General features: G+C 38.3%; 1 protein-coding gene across 1 annotated transcript in view; it reads right to left on the reverse strand.

Moving 5' to 3' along the window:
• Nucleotides 1–201: 201 nt before the first annotated feature.
• Nucleotides 202–20,945, reverse strand: part of LOC139455045 (uncharacterized) — an 87,329-nt gene continuing 66,585 nt past the window's right edge. The window contains exons 33-47 of the mRNA XM_071236629.1: nt 20,802–20,924; nt 19,555–19,683; nt 18,180–18,302; nt 16,824–16,946; nt 15,468–15,590; nt 14,162–14,284; nt 12,862–12,984; nt 11,523–11,645; nt 10,185–10,307; nt 8,872–8,994; nt 7,531–7,653; nt 6,304–6,426; nt 4,995–5,117; nt 3,766–3,888; nt 202–891 (exon numbers count right to left, since the gene is read on the reverse strand). Coding sequence (XP_071092730.1) covers nt 302–891; nt 3,766–3,888; nt 4,995–5,117; nt 6,304–6,426; nt 7,531–7,653; nt 8,872–8,994; nt 10,185–10,307; nt 11,523–11,645; nt 12,862–12,984; nt 14,162–14,284; nt 15,468–15,590; nt 16,824–16,946; nt 18,180–18,302; nt 19,555–19,683; nt 20,802–20,924 — 2,318 coding nt within the window. The 3' untranslated portion in view covers nt 202–301. The remainder of the gene's footprint in view (nt 892–3,765; nt 3,889–4,994; nt 5,118–6,303; nt 6,427–7,530; nt 7,654–8,871; nt 8,995–10,184; nt 10,308–11,522; nt 11,646–12,861; nt 12,985–14,161; nt 14,285–15,467; nt 15,591–16,823; nt 16,947–18,179; nt 18,303–19,554; nt 19,684–20,801; nt 20,925–20,945) is intronic.

Here is a 20,945-nt window from a genome sequence, read left to right on the forward strand (position 1 = left end):
GATCGATATCATGGATAAAAAGGGGCACTTAAGAGACTTAAAGTGTCTGCAAGATTTCCAGGATAAAGATTCTAAAAATTGTTTCCGCCATCATTTAAGTAATTGCTATTGAAATAACAGAATCAGTTTGACCTTCATGACAATAGCTTTTCAACTTATTGTATAAGTGATGTATTTTTAACAAACAATATGAAGTCAGAGTAAGGAACAGAAAATTTAATCAATGTAATTTACATGGTTTTTAACTAATTCCAATCATTAGGTTTTCTCGTGTACGTTCAACACAAAAAAAGTATTGCGCTCATTGTGCTCTACAAGCCTCGACCCTTTGCATTATTGCATTGACAGCGTTTGAGTTGTCAACATGGAAAGCATGCTTGTTATCGGGGTCTGATGCAAGTGCACTGATCGTCACATCTATATTGGCTGTATCGCCTCGTCCCTTCGTATGGACGACGAAAACTTCAGATTTCGCCTGAAGGTAACCAATGTTGGCAGCCACATCCAATTTGTCATCACATGTACCGTCGGCGTCAGTGAAGAAGATGACCATATTGTCAGCGTCTGGTCGGTCACCGTTTCTGCTCGTAAAAACGTCGGCGTTAGCCAACTTTATGGCCTCACCAATATGTGTACTAGCACCACCTTCATTAGCTTGTGCGTTCACAGCAGCAAGAACAGCTGGTTTGTTGTTAGAGTAGGCATTTAGTTGGAATACCACTCTTGCGTTTACGGAAAATACCATAAAAGCGACATTAATGGCTTTAGAGTTTATCTCAAAAGACCTGAGCATTTGTTGTTCAAATCTTTTCAAGCTGCTATACTGAAGCTTTCCGATTGAGTTAGATACGTCTTCTACAACCAGGATGTCGAGTTTCCGTTGGCTGCACACTGGAAAAGAAAACATATTATTTCTGGAATGATTGAGTTTTTAACTGCATTTCAGTTATATCCTAACGTGTCAGCTTGATGTAGCTGCCATAGGGATAAAAGCACGAAGTGATGCAGGCCTCAGCGCGGGCATGGTGCTGACAAACCAAGAGACCAAATGTGGGCAAATTCGCGGGGCCCTTGATCAATGGGCATAGGTACATCTCAATAGCACTGTCATCAGTAGACGTGGTTAAGATACTAACGTTGATGTGATACGACCTGAAATACAGTAAAAGTCCCCACAATTGTCAAGATGACTTTGTTAAGTAAAATTAATGATAACTTTGAAACCTTTAAGATAATACGTATCTCTCTTCGTTTGTTCAGTTTTCTTAATATACCAAAAACTGGAATATACATGTAGGTTATCATTTCTTATGGCAGATTATATGAAATTATACTACTTGTCTTGTGGTTATACAAAATAAACTTCACTACAGATGTACTTAAGGGCAGTATATGATTTTTGGTATAAAATTAGATACCCGTGGATGAATTAGAGGTGGTTCATTCAGAGACCACAAAAGACGACTTGTGTGTCCAAATGATTGATTAGAAACCGTAAAGCACTAATATCATTCGTGACAGATATTCCCCGCATTCTTGACTATCCATCCTTTTGTTATAACTTATATCAGTATGAGATACATAATGAAATAGCTACAAAAAACTTCGTAATCGTCGTGGTCATTCAGCTATAAAGGCGTGTCATCATGATGTCCTTTGATGGCCTAAAAGTATTAACAATATATTTTGATCAATAGTTCCTTGCAAAAATCTCCAACAGTATATGTCCTTTGAAATTACCTCCAATAACACATGTCTGTTTGAAATGATCTCATTTTGTAAGTTTACATTTATAATTTGGATAACTTATGTGCAAGTGTAGTGTAATTTATACGTGTAGTGTCTAATTAAAAGACATTAACATCTGTATTTCGAGCGTCCAAACTGCTTGCAAGTACCTCCATTGCGACAACGTCTTTTATGACACCGACATTGGCGAAAACAGATTGTGTTGATTCAACTTATAACATACTGCAGGTCCATAATATCAGAAAACTGATTATCAGGTATAATGTACAAACTTAAGTTCAAACTCCAAATTGCCCACCCAGAGTTTAATTATATAAGTTCCCACTTGTAAATGAAATCCAACGTATTTTACAAAGTACAGGTCTGAATCACATTTGGTTGTCTCTGGAATTTCCCAGTGTACAATGGATAAAGGCTGACGTCAAAACTGTCCTTATAGATCAATTTTTACAAAGCTGGAGCAGTAGTAAAGTAAATTCCTCAAAAGGACACTATTATAATCTGTATCAAGATATCCTCTCAGTAGAAGACTACTTGTTGTATTTACCTCATAATTTACGCATCTGGCTTACTAAAATCAGAACCACCAACCACCGGCTACCAATTGAAACTGGCCGATGGTATAACCTCAGTAGGGAAGATAGGCTTGCTCTCTTTGTAAAAATAAAATTGGTGATGAATTCCATTTTATACTAGAATGCCATGAATTGTATCATTTAAGAAATAAATATCTCCCATTATATTATTGTAAATATCCAAATACTGAAAAATTTGTTTCACTAATGACTTGTTCTTATAAACCTCTCCTCTTACGACTAGCCCAGTATGTAAAATGTGGACTGCGTATGCTCCACTAACTATTGTCTCATTTCTTTGTATATATATCTCTCTTGTCAACTTCTTTATGTGACTTAGGTGATTAATGAGAAATAAAGATCTTCGTCTTCTTCTTCTTCTTCTTCTTCTTCTTAATATCAGTAACGGGCATGTTCTTCCTCACTGATAAATATCACCTTGGCTTAAGCAAGGACGTCTTTGTCTAGTCGTTGAGATGCACATAAAGAGCATTATTTAGAGTTCCTTCAATAATCATTTCAACATATTTTAATGACCACAGTGTAAAACAGTGGATTCCATCTCCTTAGAAAACATCTCCATTTATTACCGTTAGGTTGGCATGTTCAACTTCTGTTTGGTAGTATATATTAGTGTGAACACTGACGTGTGCGTGTGCGTGTGCGTGCGCGTGCTCGTGTGTGTGTGTGTGTGTGTGTGTGTGTGTGTGTGTGTGTGTGTGTGTGTGTGTGTGTGTGTGTGTGTGTGTGTGTGTGTGTGTGTGTGTGTGTGTGTGTGTGTGGTTGTTGAGAAACATCTTAAATGGATTTTTTTTATTTGCTCTTACCAATCACTACAAATCTTTTGATGACAACATTGATAACTATAATGAAAAAGGCAGCGTGTGTACATCCCTTTCGAAAGTACAACTAACCCACATTACAAAGGACGGCAAAACATGCATGTTTCCTTGTTTGCGATGTGTATTGGAAATAGACGAAACATTGTAAGATATTTCTTGTTCAACTCATTTGATGGCCTACAAACATTAAATATATATTATACAGTTTTTCATGAATTGCGTTGCATTATCTCAAACAGTATATCACCTTTAAAATTACCCTTAATAAAACATGTCTGTTTGAAAAGATTTCCTTTTGTAAGTTTACATTTAAAATTGGGCTAACCTGTGTGCAAGTGTTATGTAATGCATCCATGTAGCGTCTTACGAACACATTCTTTTATTCACACTGCATTGATAGTATGGCACTATTCGTATCTGTTTTGTCAGTCTCTGTGTGTGTAATACATAATGATGAAAGTACGAACTTACCTTACACAGCCATAACGGAACTAACTGTATATAACAGTGTTGACTGTATAGCTAATCTCAACTTGTACATGCCATTTTGAAATGATCACCTATTCTCCGTTTATAAAAAGATGGACACGGACACTCACCTACACCTACTTTCCTTCTACACCTCCTGCCTCTGAATCCACGTCGACATAAACATTTCCATTTCAAGGGTCCAATCTGCTTGCAAGTGCCTCCATTGCGACAACGTCTTTCATGACACCGACCTTAGCGAAAACAAGAGCAAAAGGTGCTTACTTTACAGATTGTGTTGATTCAACTTATAACATACTGCATTTCCATAATATCAGTCACGGGCATGTTCTTGCTCACTGATAAATATCACCTTGGCTTGGGCACTGACGTCTTTGTCTAGTCGTTGAGATGCACGTAAAGAGCAATAATTAGAGTTCCTTCAATAATCATTTCAACATATTTTAATGACCACAGTGTAAAACAGTGGATTCCATCTCTTTAGAAAACATCTCCATTTATTACCGTTAGGTTGGCATGTTCAACTTCTGTTTGGTAGTATATATTGGTGTGAACACTGACGTGTGCATGTGTGCGTGTGCTTGCGGGTGCACGTGTATGTGTGTCTGTTCGTGCGTGCGTGTGGATGTGCGTGTGTGTGTTTCTGCGTGCGTGCGCGTGTGTGTGTGTGTGTGTTTGTGGTTGTTGAGAAACATGTTAAATGGATTTTTTTTATTTCCCATTACCAATAATTACAAATCTTTTGATGACAACATTGATAACTATAATGAAAAAGGCAGCGTGTGTACATCCCTTTGGAAAGTACAACTAACCCACATTACAAAGGACGGCAAGACATGCATGTTTCCTTGTTTGCAATGTGTATTGGAAATAGACGAAACATTGTAAGATATTTGTTGTTCAACTCATTTGATGGCCTACAAACATTAAATATATATTATACATTTTTTCATGAATTGCGTTGCATTATCTCAAACAGTATATCACCTTTAAAATTACCCTTAATAAAACATGTCTGTTTAAAAAGATTTCCTTTTGTAGGTTTACATTTAAAATTGGGCTAACCTGTGTGCAAGTGTTATGAAATGTATACATGTAGCGTCTTACGAACACATTCTTTTATTCACACTGCATTGATAGTATGGCACTATTCGTATCTGTTTTGTCAGTCTCTGTGTGTGTAATACATAATGATGAAAGTACGAACTTACCTTACACAACCATAACGGAACTAACTGTATATAACAGTGTTGACTGTATAGCTAATCTCAACTTGTACATGCCATTTTGAAATGATCACCTATTCTCCGTTTATAAAAAGATGGACACGGACACTCACCTACACCTACTTTCCTTCTACACCTCCTGCCTCTGAATCCACGTCGACATAAACATTTCCATTTCAAGGGTCCAATCTGCTTGCAAGTGCCTCCATTGCGACAACGTCTTTCATGACACCGACCTTAGCGAAAACAAGAGCAAAAGGTGCTTACTTTACAGATTGTGTTGATTCAACTTATAACATACTGCAGGTCCATAATATCAGACACGGGCATGTTCTTGCTCACTGATAAATATCACCTTGGCTTGGGCACTGACGTCTTTGTCTACTCGTTGAGATGCACATAAAGAGCATTATTTAGAGTTCCTTCAATAATCATTTCAACATATTTTAATGACCACAGTGTAAAACAGTGGATTCCATCTCCTTAGAAAACATCTCCATTTATTACCGTTAGGTTGGCATGTTCAACTTCTGTTTGGTAGTATATATTAGTGTGAACACTGACGTGTGCGTGTGCGTGTGCGTGTGCGTGTGCGTGTGCGTGCGCATGCTCGTGTAATCGTGTGTGTGCGTGTGCGTGTGCGTGTGCGTGTGTGTGTGCTTGTGTGTGTGTGTGTGTGTGTGTGTGTGTGTGTGTGTGTGTGTGTGTGTGTGTGTGTGTGTGTGTGTGTGTGTGTGTGTGTGTGTGTGTGTGTGTGTGTGTGTGTGTGGTTGTTGAGAAACATCTTAAATGGATTTTTTTTATTTGCTATTACCAGTCACTACAAATCTTTTGATGACAACATTGATAACTATAATGAAAAAGGCAGCGTGTGTACATCCCTTTCGAAAGTACAACTAACCCACATTACAAAGGACGGCAAAACATGCATGTTTCCTTGTTTGCGATGTGTATTGGAAATAGACGAAACATTGTAAGATATTTCTTGTTCAACTCATTTGATGGCCTACAAACATTAAATATATATTATACAGTTTTTCATGAATTGCGTTGCATTATCTCAAACAGTATATCACCTTTAAAATTACCCTTAATAAAACATGTCTGTTTGAAAAGATTTCCTTTTGTAAGTTTACATTTAAAATTGGGCTAACCTGTGTGCAAGTGTTATGTAATGCATACATGTAGCGTCTTACGAACACATTCTTTTATTCACACTGCATTGATAGTATGGCACTATTCGTATCTGTTTTGTCAGTCTCTGTGTGTGTAATACATAATGATGAAAGTACGAACTTACCTTACACAACCATAACGGAACTAACTGTATATAACAGTGTTGACTGTATAGCTAATCTCAACTTGTACATGCCATTTTGAAATGATCACCTATTCTCCGTTTATAAAAAGATGGACACTCACCTACACCTACTTTCTTTCTACACCTCCTGCCTCTGAATCCACGTCGACATAAACATTTCCATTTCAAGGGTCCAATCTGCTTGCAAGTGCCTCCATTGCGACAACGTCTTTCATGACACCGACCTTAGCGAAAACAAGAGCAAAAGGTGCTTACTTTACAGATTGTGTTGATTCAACTTATAACATACTGCATTTCCATAATATCAGTCACGGGCATGTTCTTGCTCACTGATAAATATCACCTTGGCTTGGGCACTGACGTCTTTGTCTACTCGTTGAGATGCACGTAAAGAGCAATAATTAGAGTTCCTTCAATAATCATTTCAACATATTTTAATGACCACAGTGTAAAACAGTGGATTCCATCTCTTTAGAAAACATCTCCATTTATTACCGTTAGGTTGGCATGTTCAACTTCTGTTTGGTAGTATATATTGGTGTGAACACTGACGTGTGCATGTGTGCGTGTGCATGCGGGTGCACGTGTATGTGTGTCTGTTTGTGCGTGCGTGTGGATATGCGTGTGTGTGTTTCTGCGTGCGTGCGTGTGTGTGTGTGTGTGTGTGTTTGTGGTTGTTGAGAAACATGTTAAATGGATTTTTTTTATTTCCCATTACCAATAATTACAAATCTTTTGATGACAACATTGATAACTATAATGAAAAAGGCAGCGTGTGTACATCCCTTTGGAAAGTACAACTAACCCACATTACAAAGGACGGCAAGACATGTTTCCTTGTTTGCAATGTGTATTGGAAATAGACGAAACATTGTAAGATATTTGTTGTTCAACTCATTTGATGGCCTACAAACATTAAATATATATTATGCATTTTTTCATGAATTGCGTTGCATTATCTCAAACAGTATTTCACCTTTAAAATTACCCTTAATAAAACATGTCTGTTTGAAAAGATTTCCTTTTGTAAGTTTACATTTAAAATTGGGCTAACCTGTGTGCAAGTGTTATGTAATGTATACATGTAGCGTCTTACGAACACATTCTTTTATTCACACTGCATTGATAGTATGGCACTATTCGTATCTGTTTTGTCAGTCTCTGTGTGTGTAATACATAATGATGAAAGTACGAACTTACCTTACACAACCATAACGGAACTAACTGTATATAACAGCGTTGACTGTATAGCTAATCTCAACTTGTACATGCCATTTTGAAATGATCACCTATTCTCCGTTTATAAAAAGATGGACACGGACACTCACCTACACCTACTTTCCTTCTACACCTCCTGCCTCTGAATCCACGTCGACATAAACATTTCCATTTCAAGGGTCCAATCTGCTTGCAAGTGCCTCCATTGCGACAACGTCTTTCATGACACCGACCTTAGCGAAAACAAGAGCAAAAGGTGCTTACTTTACAGATTGTGTTGATTCAACTTATAACATACTGCATTTCCATAATATCAGACACGGGCATGTTCTTGCTCACTGATAAATATCACCTTGGCTGGGGCACTGACGTCTTTGTCTAGTCGTTGAGATGCACATAAAGAGCATTATTTAGAGTTCCTTCAATAATCATTTCAACATATTTTAATGACCACAGTGTAAAACAGTGGATTCCATCTCCTTAGAAAACATCTCCATTTATTACCGTTAGGTTGGCATGTTCAACTTCTGTTTGGTAGTATATATTAGTGTGAACACTGACGTGTGCGTGTGCGTGTGCGTGCGCATGCTCGTGTAATCGTGTGTGTGCGTGTGCGTGTGTGTGTGTGTGTGTGTGTGCGTGTGTGTGTGTGTGCGTGTCCGTGCTCGTGTATTCGTGTGTGTGCATGTGCGTGTGCGTGTGCGTGTGCGTGCGTGTGTGTGTGTGTGTGTGTGTGTGTGTGTGTGTGTGGGTGTGTGTGTGTGTGTGTGTGTGTGTGTGTGTGTGTGTGTGTGTGCTTGTTGAGAAACATGTTAAATGGATTTTTTTTATTTCCCATTACCAATAATTACAAATCTTTTCATGACAACATTGATAACTATAATGAAAAAGGCAGTGTGTGCACATCCCTTTGGAAAGTACAACTAACCCACATTACAAAGGACGGCAAGACATGTTTCCTTGTTTGCAATGTGTATTTGAAATAGACGAAACATTGTAAGATATTTGTTGTTCAACTCATTTGATGGCCTACAAACATTAAATATATATTATACATTTTTTCATGAATTGCGTTGCATTATCTCAAACAGTATGTGACCTTTAAAATTACCCTTAATAAAACATGTCTGTTTGAAAAGATTTCCTTTTGTAAGTTTACATTTAAAATTGGGCTAACCTGTGTGCAAGTGTTATGTAATGTATACATGTAGCGTCTTACGAACACATTCTTTTATTCACACTGCATTGATAGTATGGCACTATTCGTATCTGTTTTGTCAGTCTCTGTGTATGTAATACATAATGATGAAAGTACGAACTTACCTTACACAACCATAACGGAACTAACTGTATATAACAGTGTTGACTGTATAGCTAATCTCAACTTGTACATGCCATTTTGAAATGATCACCTATTCTCCGTTTATAAAAAGATGGACACGGACACTCACCTACACCTACTTTCCTTCTACACCTCCTGCCTCTGAATCCACGTCGACATAAACATTTCCATTTCAAGGGTCCAATCTGCTTGCAAGTGCCTCCATTGCGACAACGTCTTTCATGACACCGACCTTAGCGAAAACAAGAGCAAAAGGTGCTTACTTTACAGATTGTGTTGATTCAACTTATAACATACTGCAGGTCCATAATATCAGACACGGGCAGGTTCTTGCTCACTGATAAATATCACCTTGGCTTGGGCACTGACGTCTTTGTCTACTCGTTGAGATGCATGTAAAGAGCATTATTTAGAGTTCCTTCAATAATCATTTCAACATATTTTAATGACCACAGTGTAAAACAGTGGATTCCATCTCCTTAGAGAACATCTCCATTTATTACCGTTAGGTTGGCATGTTCAACTTCTGTTTGGTAGTATATATTGGTGTGAACACTGACGTGTGCGCTTGTGCGTGCGCGTGTATTCGTGTTCGTGCGTGTGTGTGCGTGTGTGTGTGTGCGTGTGCGTGTGTCTGTGTGTGTCTGTGTGTGTGTGTGTGTGTGTGTGTGTGTGTGTGTGTGTGTGTGTGTGTGTGTGTGTGTGTGTGTGTGTGTGTGTGTGTGTGTGTGTGTGTGTGTGTGTGTGTGTGTGTGTGTGTGTGTGTGGTTGTTGAGAAACATCTTAAATGGATTTTTTTTATTTGCTATTACCAATCACTACAAATCTTTTGATGACAACATTGATAACTATAACGAAAAAGGCAGTGTGTGTACATCCCTTTGGAAAGTACAACTAACCCACATTACAAAGGACGGCAAGACATGTTTCCTTGTTTGCAATGTGTATTGGAAATAGACGAAACATTGTAAGATATTTGTTGTTCAACTCATTTGATGGCCTACAAACATTAAATATATATTATACATTTTTTCATAAATTGTGTTCCATTATCTCAAACAGTATATGACTTTTAAAATTACCCTTAATAAAACATCTCTGTTTGAAAAGATTTCCTTTTGTAAGTTTACATTTAAAATTGGGATAACCTGTGTGCAAGTGTTATGTAATGTATACATGTAGCGTCTTACGAACACATTCTTTTATTCACACTGCATTGATAGTATGGCACTATTCGTATCTGTTTTGTCAGTCTCTGCGTGTGTAATACATAATGATGAAAGTACGAACTTGCCTTACACAACCATAACGGAACTAACTGTATATAACAGTGTTGACTGTATAGCTAATCTCAACTTGTACATGCCATTTTGAAATGGTCACCTATTCTCCGTTTATAAAAAGATGGACACGGACACTCACCTACACCTACTTTCCTTTTACACCTGCTGCCTCTGAATCCACGTCGACATAAACATATCCATTTCAAGGGTCCAATCTGCTTGCAAGTGCCTCCATTGCGACAACGTCTTTCATGACACCGACCTTAGCGAAAACAAGAGCAAAAGGTGCTTACTTTACAGATTGTGTTGATTCAACTTATAACATACTGCAGGTCCATAATATCAGACACGGGCAGGTTCTTGCTCACTGATAAATATCACCTTGGCTTGGGCACTGACGTCTTTGTCTACTCGTTGAGATGCATGTAAAGAGCATTATTTAGAGTTCCTTCAATAATCATTTCAACATATTTTAATGACCACAGTGTAAAACAGTGGATTCCATCTCCTTAGAGAACATCTCCATTTATTACCGTTAGGTTGGCATGTTCAACTTCTGTTTGGTAGTATATATTGGTGTGAACACTGACGTGTGCGCTTGTGCGTGCGCGTGTATTCGTGTTCGTAAGTGTGTTTGTGTGTGTGTGTGTGTGTGTGTGTGTGTGCGTGTGTCTGTGTGTGTCTGCGTGCGTCTCTCTGTGTGTGTGTGTGTGTGTGTGTGTGTGTGTGTGTGTGTGTGTGTGTGTGTGTGTGTGTGTGTGTGTGTGTGTGTGTGTGTGTGTGTGTGTGTGTGTGTGTGTGTGTGTGTGTGTGTGTGTGTGGTTGTTGAGAAACATCTTAAATGGATTTTTTTTATTTGCTATTACCAATCACTACAAATCTTTTGATGACAACATTGATAACTATAATGAAAAAGGCAGTGTGTGTACATCCCTTTGGAAAGTACAACTAACCCACATTACAAAGGACGGCAAGACATGTTTCCTTGTTTGCAATGTGTATTGGAAATAGACGAAACATTGTAAGATATTTGTTGTTCAACTCATTTGATGGCCTACAAACATTAAATATATATTATACATTTTTTCATGAATTGCGTTGCATTATCTCAAACAGTATATCACCTTTAAAATTTACTCTTAATAAAACATCTCTGTTTGAAAAGATTTCCTTTTGTAAGTTTACATTTAAAATTGGGATAACCTGTGTGCAAGTGTTATGTAATGCATACATGTAGCGTCTTACGAACACATTCTTTTATTCACACTGCATTGATAGTATGGCACTATTCGTATCTGTTTTGTCAGTCTCTCTGTGTGTAATACATAATGATGAAAGTACGAACTTACCTTACACAACCATAACGGAACTAACTGTATATAACAGTGTTGACTCTATAGCTAATCTCAACTTGTACATGCCATTTTGAAATGGTCACCTATTCTCCGTTTATAAAAAGATGGACACGGACACTCACCTACACCTACTTTCCTTTTACACCTGCTGCCTCTGAATCCACGTCGACATAAACATTTCCATTTCAAGGGTCCAATCTGCTTGCAAGTGCCTCCATTGCGACAACGTCTTTCATGACACCGACCTTAGCGAAAACAAGAGCAAAAGGTGCTTACTTTACAGATTGTGTTGATTCAACTTATAACATACTGCAGGTCCATAATATCAGACACGGGCATGTTCTTGCTCACTGATAAATATCACCTTGGCTTGGGCACTGACGTCTTTGTCTACTCGTTGAGATGCATGTAAAGAGCATTATTTAGAGTTCCTTCAATAATCATTTCAACATATTTTAATGATCACAGTGTAAAACAGTGGATTCCATCTCCTTAGAGAACATCTCCATTTATTACCGTTAGGTTGGCATGTTCAACTTCTGTTTGGTAGTATATATTGGTGTGAACACTGACGTGTGCGCGTGTGCGTGCGCGTGTATTCGTGTTCGTGCGTGTGTGTGCGTGTGTGTGTGTGTGCTTTTGCGTGTGTGTGTGTGTGTGTGTGTGTGTGTGTGTGTGTGTGTGTGTGTGTGTGTGTGTGTGTGTGTGTGTGTGTGTGTGTGTGTGTGTGTGTGTGTGTGTGTGTGTGTGTGTGTGTGTGTGTGTGTGTGTGTGTGTGTGTGTGTGTTAGTGTTTGTGTGTGTGTGGTTGTTGAGAAACATCTTAAATGGATTTTTTTTATTTGCTATTACCAATCACTACAAATCTTTTGATGACAACATTGATAACTATAATGAAAAAGGCAGTGTGTGTACATCCCTTTGGAAAGTACAACTAATCCACATTACAAAGGACGGCAAGACATGTTTCCTTGTTTGCAATGTGTATTGGAAATAGACGAAACATTGTAAGATATTTGTTGTTCAACTCATTTGATGGCCTACAAACATTAAATATATATTATACATTTTTTCATGAATTGCGTTGCATTATCTCAAACAGTATATCACCTTTAAAATTACCCTTAATAAAACATCTCTGTTTGAAAAGATTTCCTTTTGTAAGTTTACATTTAAAATTTGGATAACCTGTGTGCAAGTGTTATGTAATGCATCCATGTAGCGTCTTACGAACACATTCTTTTATTCACACTGCATTGATAGTATGGCACTATTCGTATCTGTTTTGTCAGTCTCTGCGTGTGTAATACATAATGATGAAAGTACGAACTTGCCTTACACAACCATAACGGAACTAACTGTATATAACAGTGTTGACTGTATAGCTAATCTCAACTTGTACATGCCATTTTGAAATGGTCACCTATTCTCCGTTTATAAAAAGATGGACACGCACACTTACCTACACCTACTTTCCCTTTACACCTGCTGCCTCTGAATCCACGTCGACATAAACATATCCATTTCAAGGGTCCAATCTGCTTGCAAGTGCCTCCATTGCGACAACGTCTTTCATGACACCGACCTTAGCGAAAACAAGAGCAAAAGGTGCTTACTTTACAGATTGTGTTGATTCAACTTATAACATACTGCAGGTCCATAATATCAGACACGGGCAGGTTCTTGCTCACTGATAAATATCACCTTGGCTTGGGCACTGACGTCTTTGTCTACTCGTTGAGATGCATGTAAAGAGCATTATTTAGAGTTCCTTCAATAATCATTTCAACATATTTTAATGACCACAGTGTAAAACAGTGGATTCCATCTCCTTAGAGAACATCTCCATTTATTACCGTTAGGTTGGCATGTTCAACTTCTGTTTGGTAGTATATATTGGTGTGAACACTGACGTGTGCGCTTGTGCGTGCGCGTGTATTCGTGTTCGTGCGTGTGTTTGTGTGTGTGTGTGTGTGTGTGTGTGTGTGTGTGTGTGTGTGTGTGTGTGTGTGTGTGTGTGTGTGTGTGTGTGTGTGTGTGTGTGTGTGTGTGTGTGTGTGTGTGTGTGTGTGTGTGTGTGTGTGTGTGTGTGTGTGTGTGTGTGTGGTTGTTGAGAAACATCTTAAATGGATTTTTTTTATTTGCTATTACCAATCACTACAAATCTTTTGATGACAACATTGATAACTATAATGAAAAAGGCAGTGTGTGTACATCCCTTTGGAAAGTACAACTAACCCACATTACAAAGGACGGCAAGACATGTTTCCTTGTTTGCAATGTGTATTTGAAATAGACGAAACATTGTAAGATATTTGTTGTTCAACTCATTTGATGGCCTACAAACATTAAATATATATTATACATTTTTTCATGAATTGCGTTGCATTATCTCAAACAGTATATCACCTTTAAAATTTACTCTTAATAAAACATCTCTGTTTGAAAAGATTTCCTTTTGTAAGTTTACATTTAAAATTGGGATAACCTGTGTGCAAGTGTTATGTAATGCATACATGTAGCGTCTTACGAACACATTCTTTTATTCACACTGCATTGATAGTATGGCACTATTCGTATCTGTTTTGTCAGTCTCTCTGTGTGTAATACATAATGATGAAAGTACGAACTTACCTTACACAACCATAACGGAACTAACTGTATATAACAGTGTTGACTCTATAGCTAATCTCAACTTGTACATGCCATTTTGAAATGGTCACCTATTCTCCGTTTATAAAAAGATGGACACGGACACTCACCTACACCTACTTTCCTTTTACACCTGCTGCCTCTGAATCCACGTCGACATAAACATTTCCATTTCAAGGGTCCAATCTGCTTGCAAGTGCCTCCATTGCGACAACGTCTTTCATGACACCGACCTTAGCGAAAACAAGAGCAAAAGGTGCTTACTTTACAGATTGTGTTGATTCAACTTATAACATACTGCAGGTCCATAATATCAGACACGGGCATGTTCTTGCTCACTGATAAATATCACCTTGGCTTGGGCACTGACGTCTTTGTCTACTCGTTGAGATGCATGTAAAGAGCATTATTTAGAGTCCTTCAATAATCATTTCAACATATTTTAATGATCACAGTGTAAAACAGTGGATTCCATCTCCTTAGAGAACATCTCCATTTATTACCGTTAGGTTGGCATGTTCAACTTCTGTTTGGTAGTATATATTGGTGTGAACACTGACGTGTGCGCGTGTGCGTGTATTCGTGTTCGTGCGTGTGTGTGCGTGTGTGTGTGTGTGTGTGTGTGTGTGTGTGTGTGTGTGTGTGTGTGTGTGTGTGTGTGTGTGTGTGTGTGTGTGTGTGTGTGTGTGTGTGTGTGTGTGTGTGTGTGTGTGTGTGTGTGTGTGTGTGTGTGTGTGTGTGTGTGTGTGTGTGTGTGTGTGGTTGTTGAGAAACATCTTAAATGGATTTTTTTTATTTGCTATTACCAATCACTACAAATCTTTTAATGACAACATTGATAACTATAACGAAAAAGGCAGTGTGTGTACATCCCTTTGGAAAGTACAACTAACCCACATTACAAAGGACGGCAAGACATGTTTCCTTGTTTGCAATGTGTATTGGAAATAGACGAAACATTGTAAGATATTTGTTGTTCAACTCATTTGATGGCCTACAAACATTAAATATATATTATACATTTTTTCATGAATTGCGTTGCATTATCTCAAACAGTATATGACCTTTAAAATTACCCTTAATAAAACATCTCTGTTTGAAAAGATTTCCTTTTGTAAGTTTACATTTAAAATTGGGATAACCTGTGTGCAAGTGTTATGTAATGCATACATGTAGCGTCTTACGAACACATTCTTTTATTCACACTGCATTGATAGTATGGCACTATTCGTATCTGTTTTGTCAGTCTCTCTGTGTGTAATACATAATGATGAAAGTACGAACTTACCTTACACAACCATAACGGAACTAACTGTATATAACAGTGTTGACTGTATAGCTAATCTCAACTTGTACATGCCATTTTGAAATGATCACCTATTCTCCGTTTATAAAAAGATGGACACGGACACTCACCTACACCTACTTTCCTTTTACACCTGCTGCCTCTGAATCCACGTCGACATAAACATTTCCATTTCAAGGGTCCAATCTGCTTGCAAGTGCCTCCATTGCGACAACGTCTTTCATGACACCGACCTTAGCGAAAACAAGAGCAAAAGGTGCTTACTTTACAGATTGTGTTGATTCAACTTATAACATACTGCAGGTCCATAATATCAGACACGGGCAGGTTCTTGCTCACTGATAAATATCACCTTGGCTTGGGCACTGACGTCTTTGTCTACTCGTTGAGATGCATGTAAAGAGCATTATTTAGAGTTCCTTCAATAATCATTTCAACATATTTTAATGACCACAGTGTAAAACAGTGGATTCCATCTCCTTAGAAAACATCTCCATTTATTACCGTTAGGTTGGCATGTTCAACTTCTGTTTGGTAGTATATATTGGTGTGAACACTGACGAGTGCGCGTGTGCGTGCGTGTGTATTCGTGTTCGTGCGTGTGTGTGTGTGTGTGTGTGTGTGTGTGTGTGTGTGCGCGCGCGTGTGTCTGTGTGTGTCTGTGTGTGTCTGTGCGTCTGTGTGTGTGTGTGTGTGTGTTTGTGTGTGTGTGTGTGCGTCTGTCTGTGTGTGTCTGTCTGTGTGTGTGTGTGTGTGTGTGTGTGTGTGTGTGTGTGTGTGTGTGTGTGTGTGTGTGTGTGTGTGTGTGGTTGTTGAGAAACATCTTAAATGGATTTTTTTTATTTGCTATTACCAATCACTACAAATCTTTTTATGACAACATTGATAACTATAACGAAAAAGGCAGTGTGTGTACATTCCTTTGGAAAGTACAACTAACCCACATTACAAAGGACGGCAAGACATGTTTCCTTGTTTGCAATGTGTATTGGAAATAGACGAAACATTGTAAGATATTTGTTGTTCAACTCATTTGATGGCCTACAAACATTAAATATATATTATACATTTTTTCATGAATTGCGTTGCATTATCTCAAACAGTATATGACCTTTAAAATTACCCTTAATAAAACATCTCTGTTTGAAAAGATTTCCTTTTGTAAGTTTACATTTAAAATTGGGATAACCTGTGTGCAAGTGTTATGTAATGCATACATGTAGCGTCTTACGAACACATTCTTTTATTCACACTGCATTGATAGTATGGCACTATTCGTATCTGTTTTGTCAGTCTCTGTGTGTGTAATACATAATGATGAAAGTACGAACTTACCTTACACAACAGCCATAACGGAACTAACTGTATATAACAGTGTTGACTGTATAGCTAATCTCAACTTGTACATGCCATTTTGAAATGATCACCTATTCTCCGTTTATAAAAAGATGGACACGGACACTCACCTACACCTACTTTCCTTTTACACCTGCTGCCTCTGAATCCACGTCGACATAAACATTTCCATTTCAAGGGTCCAATCTGCTTGCAAGTGCCTCCATTGCGACAACGTCTTTCATGACACCGACCTTAGCGAAAACAAGAGCAAAAGGTGCTTACTTTACAGATTGTGTTGATTCAACTTATAACATACTGCAGGTCCATAATATCAGACACGGGCAGGTTCTTGCTCACTGATAAATATCACCTTGGCTTGGGCACTGACGTCTTTGTCTACTCGTTGAGATGCATGTAAAGAGCATTATTTAGAGTTCCTTCAATAATCATTTCAACATATTTTAATGACCACAGTGTAAAACAGTGGATTCCATCTCCTTAGAAAACATCTCCATTTATTACCGTTAGGTTGGCATGTTCAACTTCTGTTTGGTAGTATATATTGGTGTGAACACTGACGAGTGCGCGTGTGCGTGCGTGTGTATTCGTGTTCGTGCGTGTGTGTGTGTGTGTGTGTGTGTGTGTGTGTGTGTGCGCGCGCGTGTGTCTGTGTGTGTCTGTGTGTGTCTGTGCGTCTGTGTGTGTGTGTGTGTGTGTTTGTGTGTGTGTGTGTGCGTCTGTCTGTGTGTGTCTGTCTGTGTGTGTGTGTGTGTGTGTGTGTGTGTGTGTGTGTGTGTGTGTGTGTGTGTGTGTGTGTGTGTGTGTGGTTGTTGAGAAACATCTTAAATGGATTTTTTTTATTTGCTATTACCAATCACTACAAATCTTTTTATGACAACATTGATAACTATAACGAAAAAGGCAGTGTGTGTACATTCCTTTGGAAAGTACAACTAACCCACATTACAAAGGACGGCAAGACATGTTTCCTTGTTTGCAATGTGTATTGGAAATAGACGAAACATTGTAAGATATTTGTTGTTCAACTCATTTGATGGCCTACAAACATTAAATATATATTATACATTTTTTCATGAATTGCGTTGCATTATCTCAAACAGTATATGACCTTTAAAATTACCCTTAATAAAACATCTCTGTTTGAAAAGATTTCCTTTTGTAAGTTTACATTTAAAATTGGGATAACCTGTGTGCAAGTGTTATGTAATGCATACATGTAGCGTCTTACGAACACATTCTTTTATTCACACTGCATTGATAGTATGGCACTATTCGTATCTGTTTTGTCAGTCTCTGTGTGTGTAATACATAATGATGAAAGTACGAACTTACCTTACACAACAGCCATAACGGAACTAACTGTATATAACAGTGTTGACTGTATAGCTAATCTCAACTTGTACATGCCATTTTGAAATGATCACCTATTCTCCGTTTATAAAAAGATGGACACGGACACTCACCTACACCTACTTTCCTTTTACACCTGCTGCCTCTGAATCCACGTCGACATAAACATTTCCATTTCAAGGGTCCAATCTGCTTGCAAGTGCCTCCATTGCGACAACGTCTTTCATGACACCGACCTTAGCGAAAACAAGAGCAAAAGGTGCTTACTTTACAGATTGTGTTGATTCAACTTATAACATACTGCAGGTCCATAATATCAGACACGGGCAGGTTCTTGCTCACTGATAAATATCACCTTGGCTTGGGCACTGACGTCTTTGTCTACTCGTTGAGATGCATGTAAAGAGCATTATTTAGAGTTCCTTCAATAATCATTTCAACATATTTTAATGACCACAGTGTAAAACAGTGGATTCCATCTCCTTAGAAAACATCTCCATTTATTACCGTTAGGTTGGCATGTTCAACTTCTGTTTGGTAGTATATATTGGTGTGAACACTGACGTGTGCTCGTGTGCGTGCAAGTGTATTCGTGTTCGTGCGAGTGTGTGTGTGTGTGTGTGTGTGTGTGTGTGTGTGTGTGTCTGTGCGTGTGTGTGTGCGTCTCTGTGTGTGTGCGTGCGTGTGTGTGTGTGTGTGTGTGTGTGTGTGTGTGTGTGTGTGTGTGTGTGTGCGTGCGTGTGTGTGTGTGTGTGTGTGTGTGTGTGTGTGTGTGTGTGTGTGTGTGTGTGTGTGTGTGTGTGTGTGTGTGTGTGTGTGTGTGTGTGTGTGTGTGTGTGGTTGTTGAGAAACATCTTAAATGGATTTTTTTTATTTGCTATTACCAATCACTACAAATCTTTTGATGACAACATTGATAACTATAACGAAAAAGGCAGTGTGTGTACATTCCTTTGGAAAGTACAACTAACCCACATTACAAAGGACGGCAAGACATGTTTCCTTGTTTGCAATGTGTATTGGAAATAGACGAAACATTGTAAGATATTTGTTGTTCAGCTCATTTGATGGCCTACAAACATTAAATATATATTATACATTTTTTCATGAATTGCGTTGCATTATCTCAAACAGTATATGACCTTTAAAATTACCCTTAATAAAACATCTCTGTTTGAAAAGATTTCCTTTTGTAAGTTTACATTTAAAATTGGGATAACCTGTGTGCAAGTGTTATGTAATGCATACATGTAGCGTCTTACGAACACATTCTTTTATTCACACTGCATTGATAGTATGGCACTATTCGTATCTGTTTTGTCAGTCTCTGTGTGTGTAATACATAATGATGAAAGTACGAACTTACCTTACACAACCATAACGGAACTAACTGTATATAACAGTGTTGACTGTATAGCTAATCTCAACTTGTACATGCCATTTTGAAATGATCACCTATTCTCCGTTTATAAAAAGATGGACACGGACACTCACCTACACCTACTTTCCTTTTACACCTGCTGCCTCTGAATCCACGTCGACATAAACATTTCCATTTCAAGGGTCCAATCTGCTTGCAAGTGCCTCCATTGCGACAACGTCTTTCATGACACCGACCTTAGCGAAAACAAGAGCAAAAGGTGCTTACTTTACAGATTGTGTTGATTCAACTTATAACATACTGCAGGTCCATAATATCAGACACGGGCAGGTTCTTGCTCACTGATAAATATCACCTTGGCTTGGGCACTGACGTCTTTGTCTACTCGTTGAGATGCATGTAAAGAGCATTATTTAGAGTTCCTTCAATAATCATTTCAACATATTTTAATGACCACAGTGTAAAACAGTGGATTCCATCTCCTTAGAAAACATCTCCATTTATTACCGTTAGGTTGGCATGTTCAACTTCTGTTTGGTAGTATATGTTGGTGTGAACACTGACGTGTGCGCGTGTGCGTGCGCGTGTATTAGTGTTCGTGCGTGTGTGTGCGTGTGTGTGTGTGTGTGTGTGTGTGTGTGTGTGTGTGTGTGTGTGTGTGTGTGTGTGTGTGTGTGTGTGTGTGTGTGTGTGTGTGTGTGTGTGTGTGTGTGTGTGTGTGTGTGTGTGTGTGTGTGTGTGTGTGTGTGTGTGTTGAGAAACATCTTAAATGGATTTTTTTTATTTGCTATTACCAATCACTACAAATCTTTTGATGACAACATTGATAACTATAATGAAAAAGGCAGTGTGTGTACATCCCTTTGGAAAGTACAACTAACCCACATTACAAAGGACGGCAAGACATGTTTCCTTGTTTGCAATGTGTATTGGAAATAGACGAAACATTGTAAGATATTTGTTGTTCAACTCATTTGATGGCCTACAAACATTAAATATATATTATACATTTTTTCATGAATTGCGTTGCATTATCTCAAACAGTATGTGACCTTTAAAATTACCCTTAATAAAACATCTCTGTTTGAAAAGATTTCCTTTTGTAAGTTTACATTTAAAATTGGGATAACCTGTGTGCAAGTGTTATGTAATGCATACATGTAGCGTCTTACGAACACATTCTTTTATTCTGTGTGTAATACATAATGATGAAAGTACGAACTTACCTTACACAACCATAACGGAACTAACTGTATATAACAGTGTTGACTGTATAGCTAATCTCAACTTGTACATGCCATTTTGAAATGATCACCTATTCTCCGTTTATAAAAAGATGGACACGGACACTCACCTACACCTACTTTCCTTTTACACCTGCTGCCTCTGAATCCACGTCGACATAAACATTTCCATTTCAAGGGTCCAATCTGCTTGCAAGTGCCTCCATTGCGACAACGTCTTTCATGACACCGACCTTAGCGAAAACAAGAGCAAA

Source organism: Haliotis cracherodii, unplaced genomic scaffold (genome assembly GCF_022045235.1).
Source record: "Haliotis cracherodii isolate W230 unplaced genomic scaffold, xgHalCrac1.p SCAF_11, whole genome shotgun sequence".
Lineage (NCBI taxonomy): Eukaryota > Metazoa > Mollusca > Gastropoda > Lepetellida > Haliotidae > Haliotis > Haliotis cracherodii.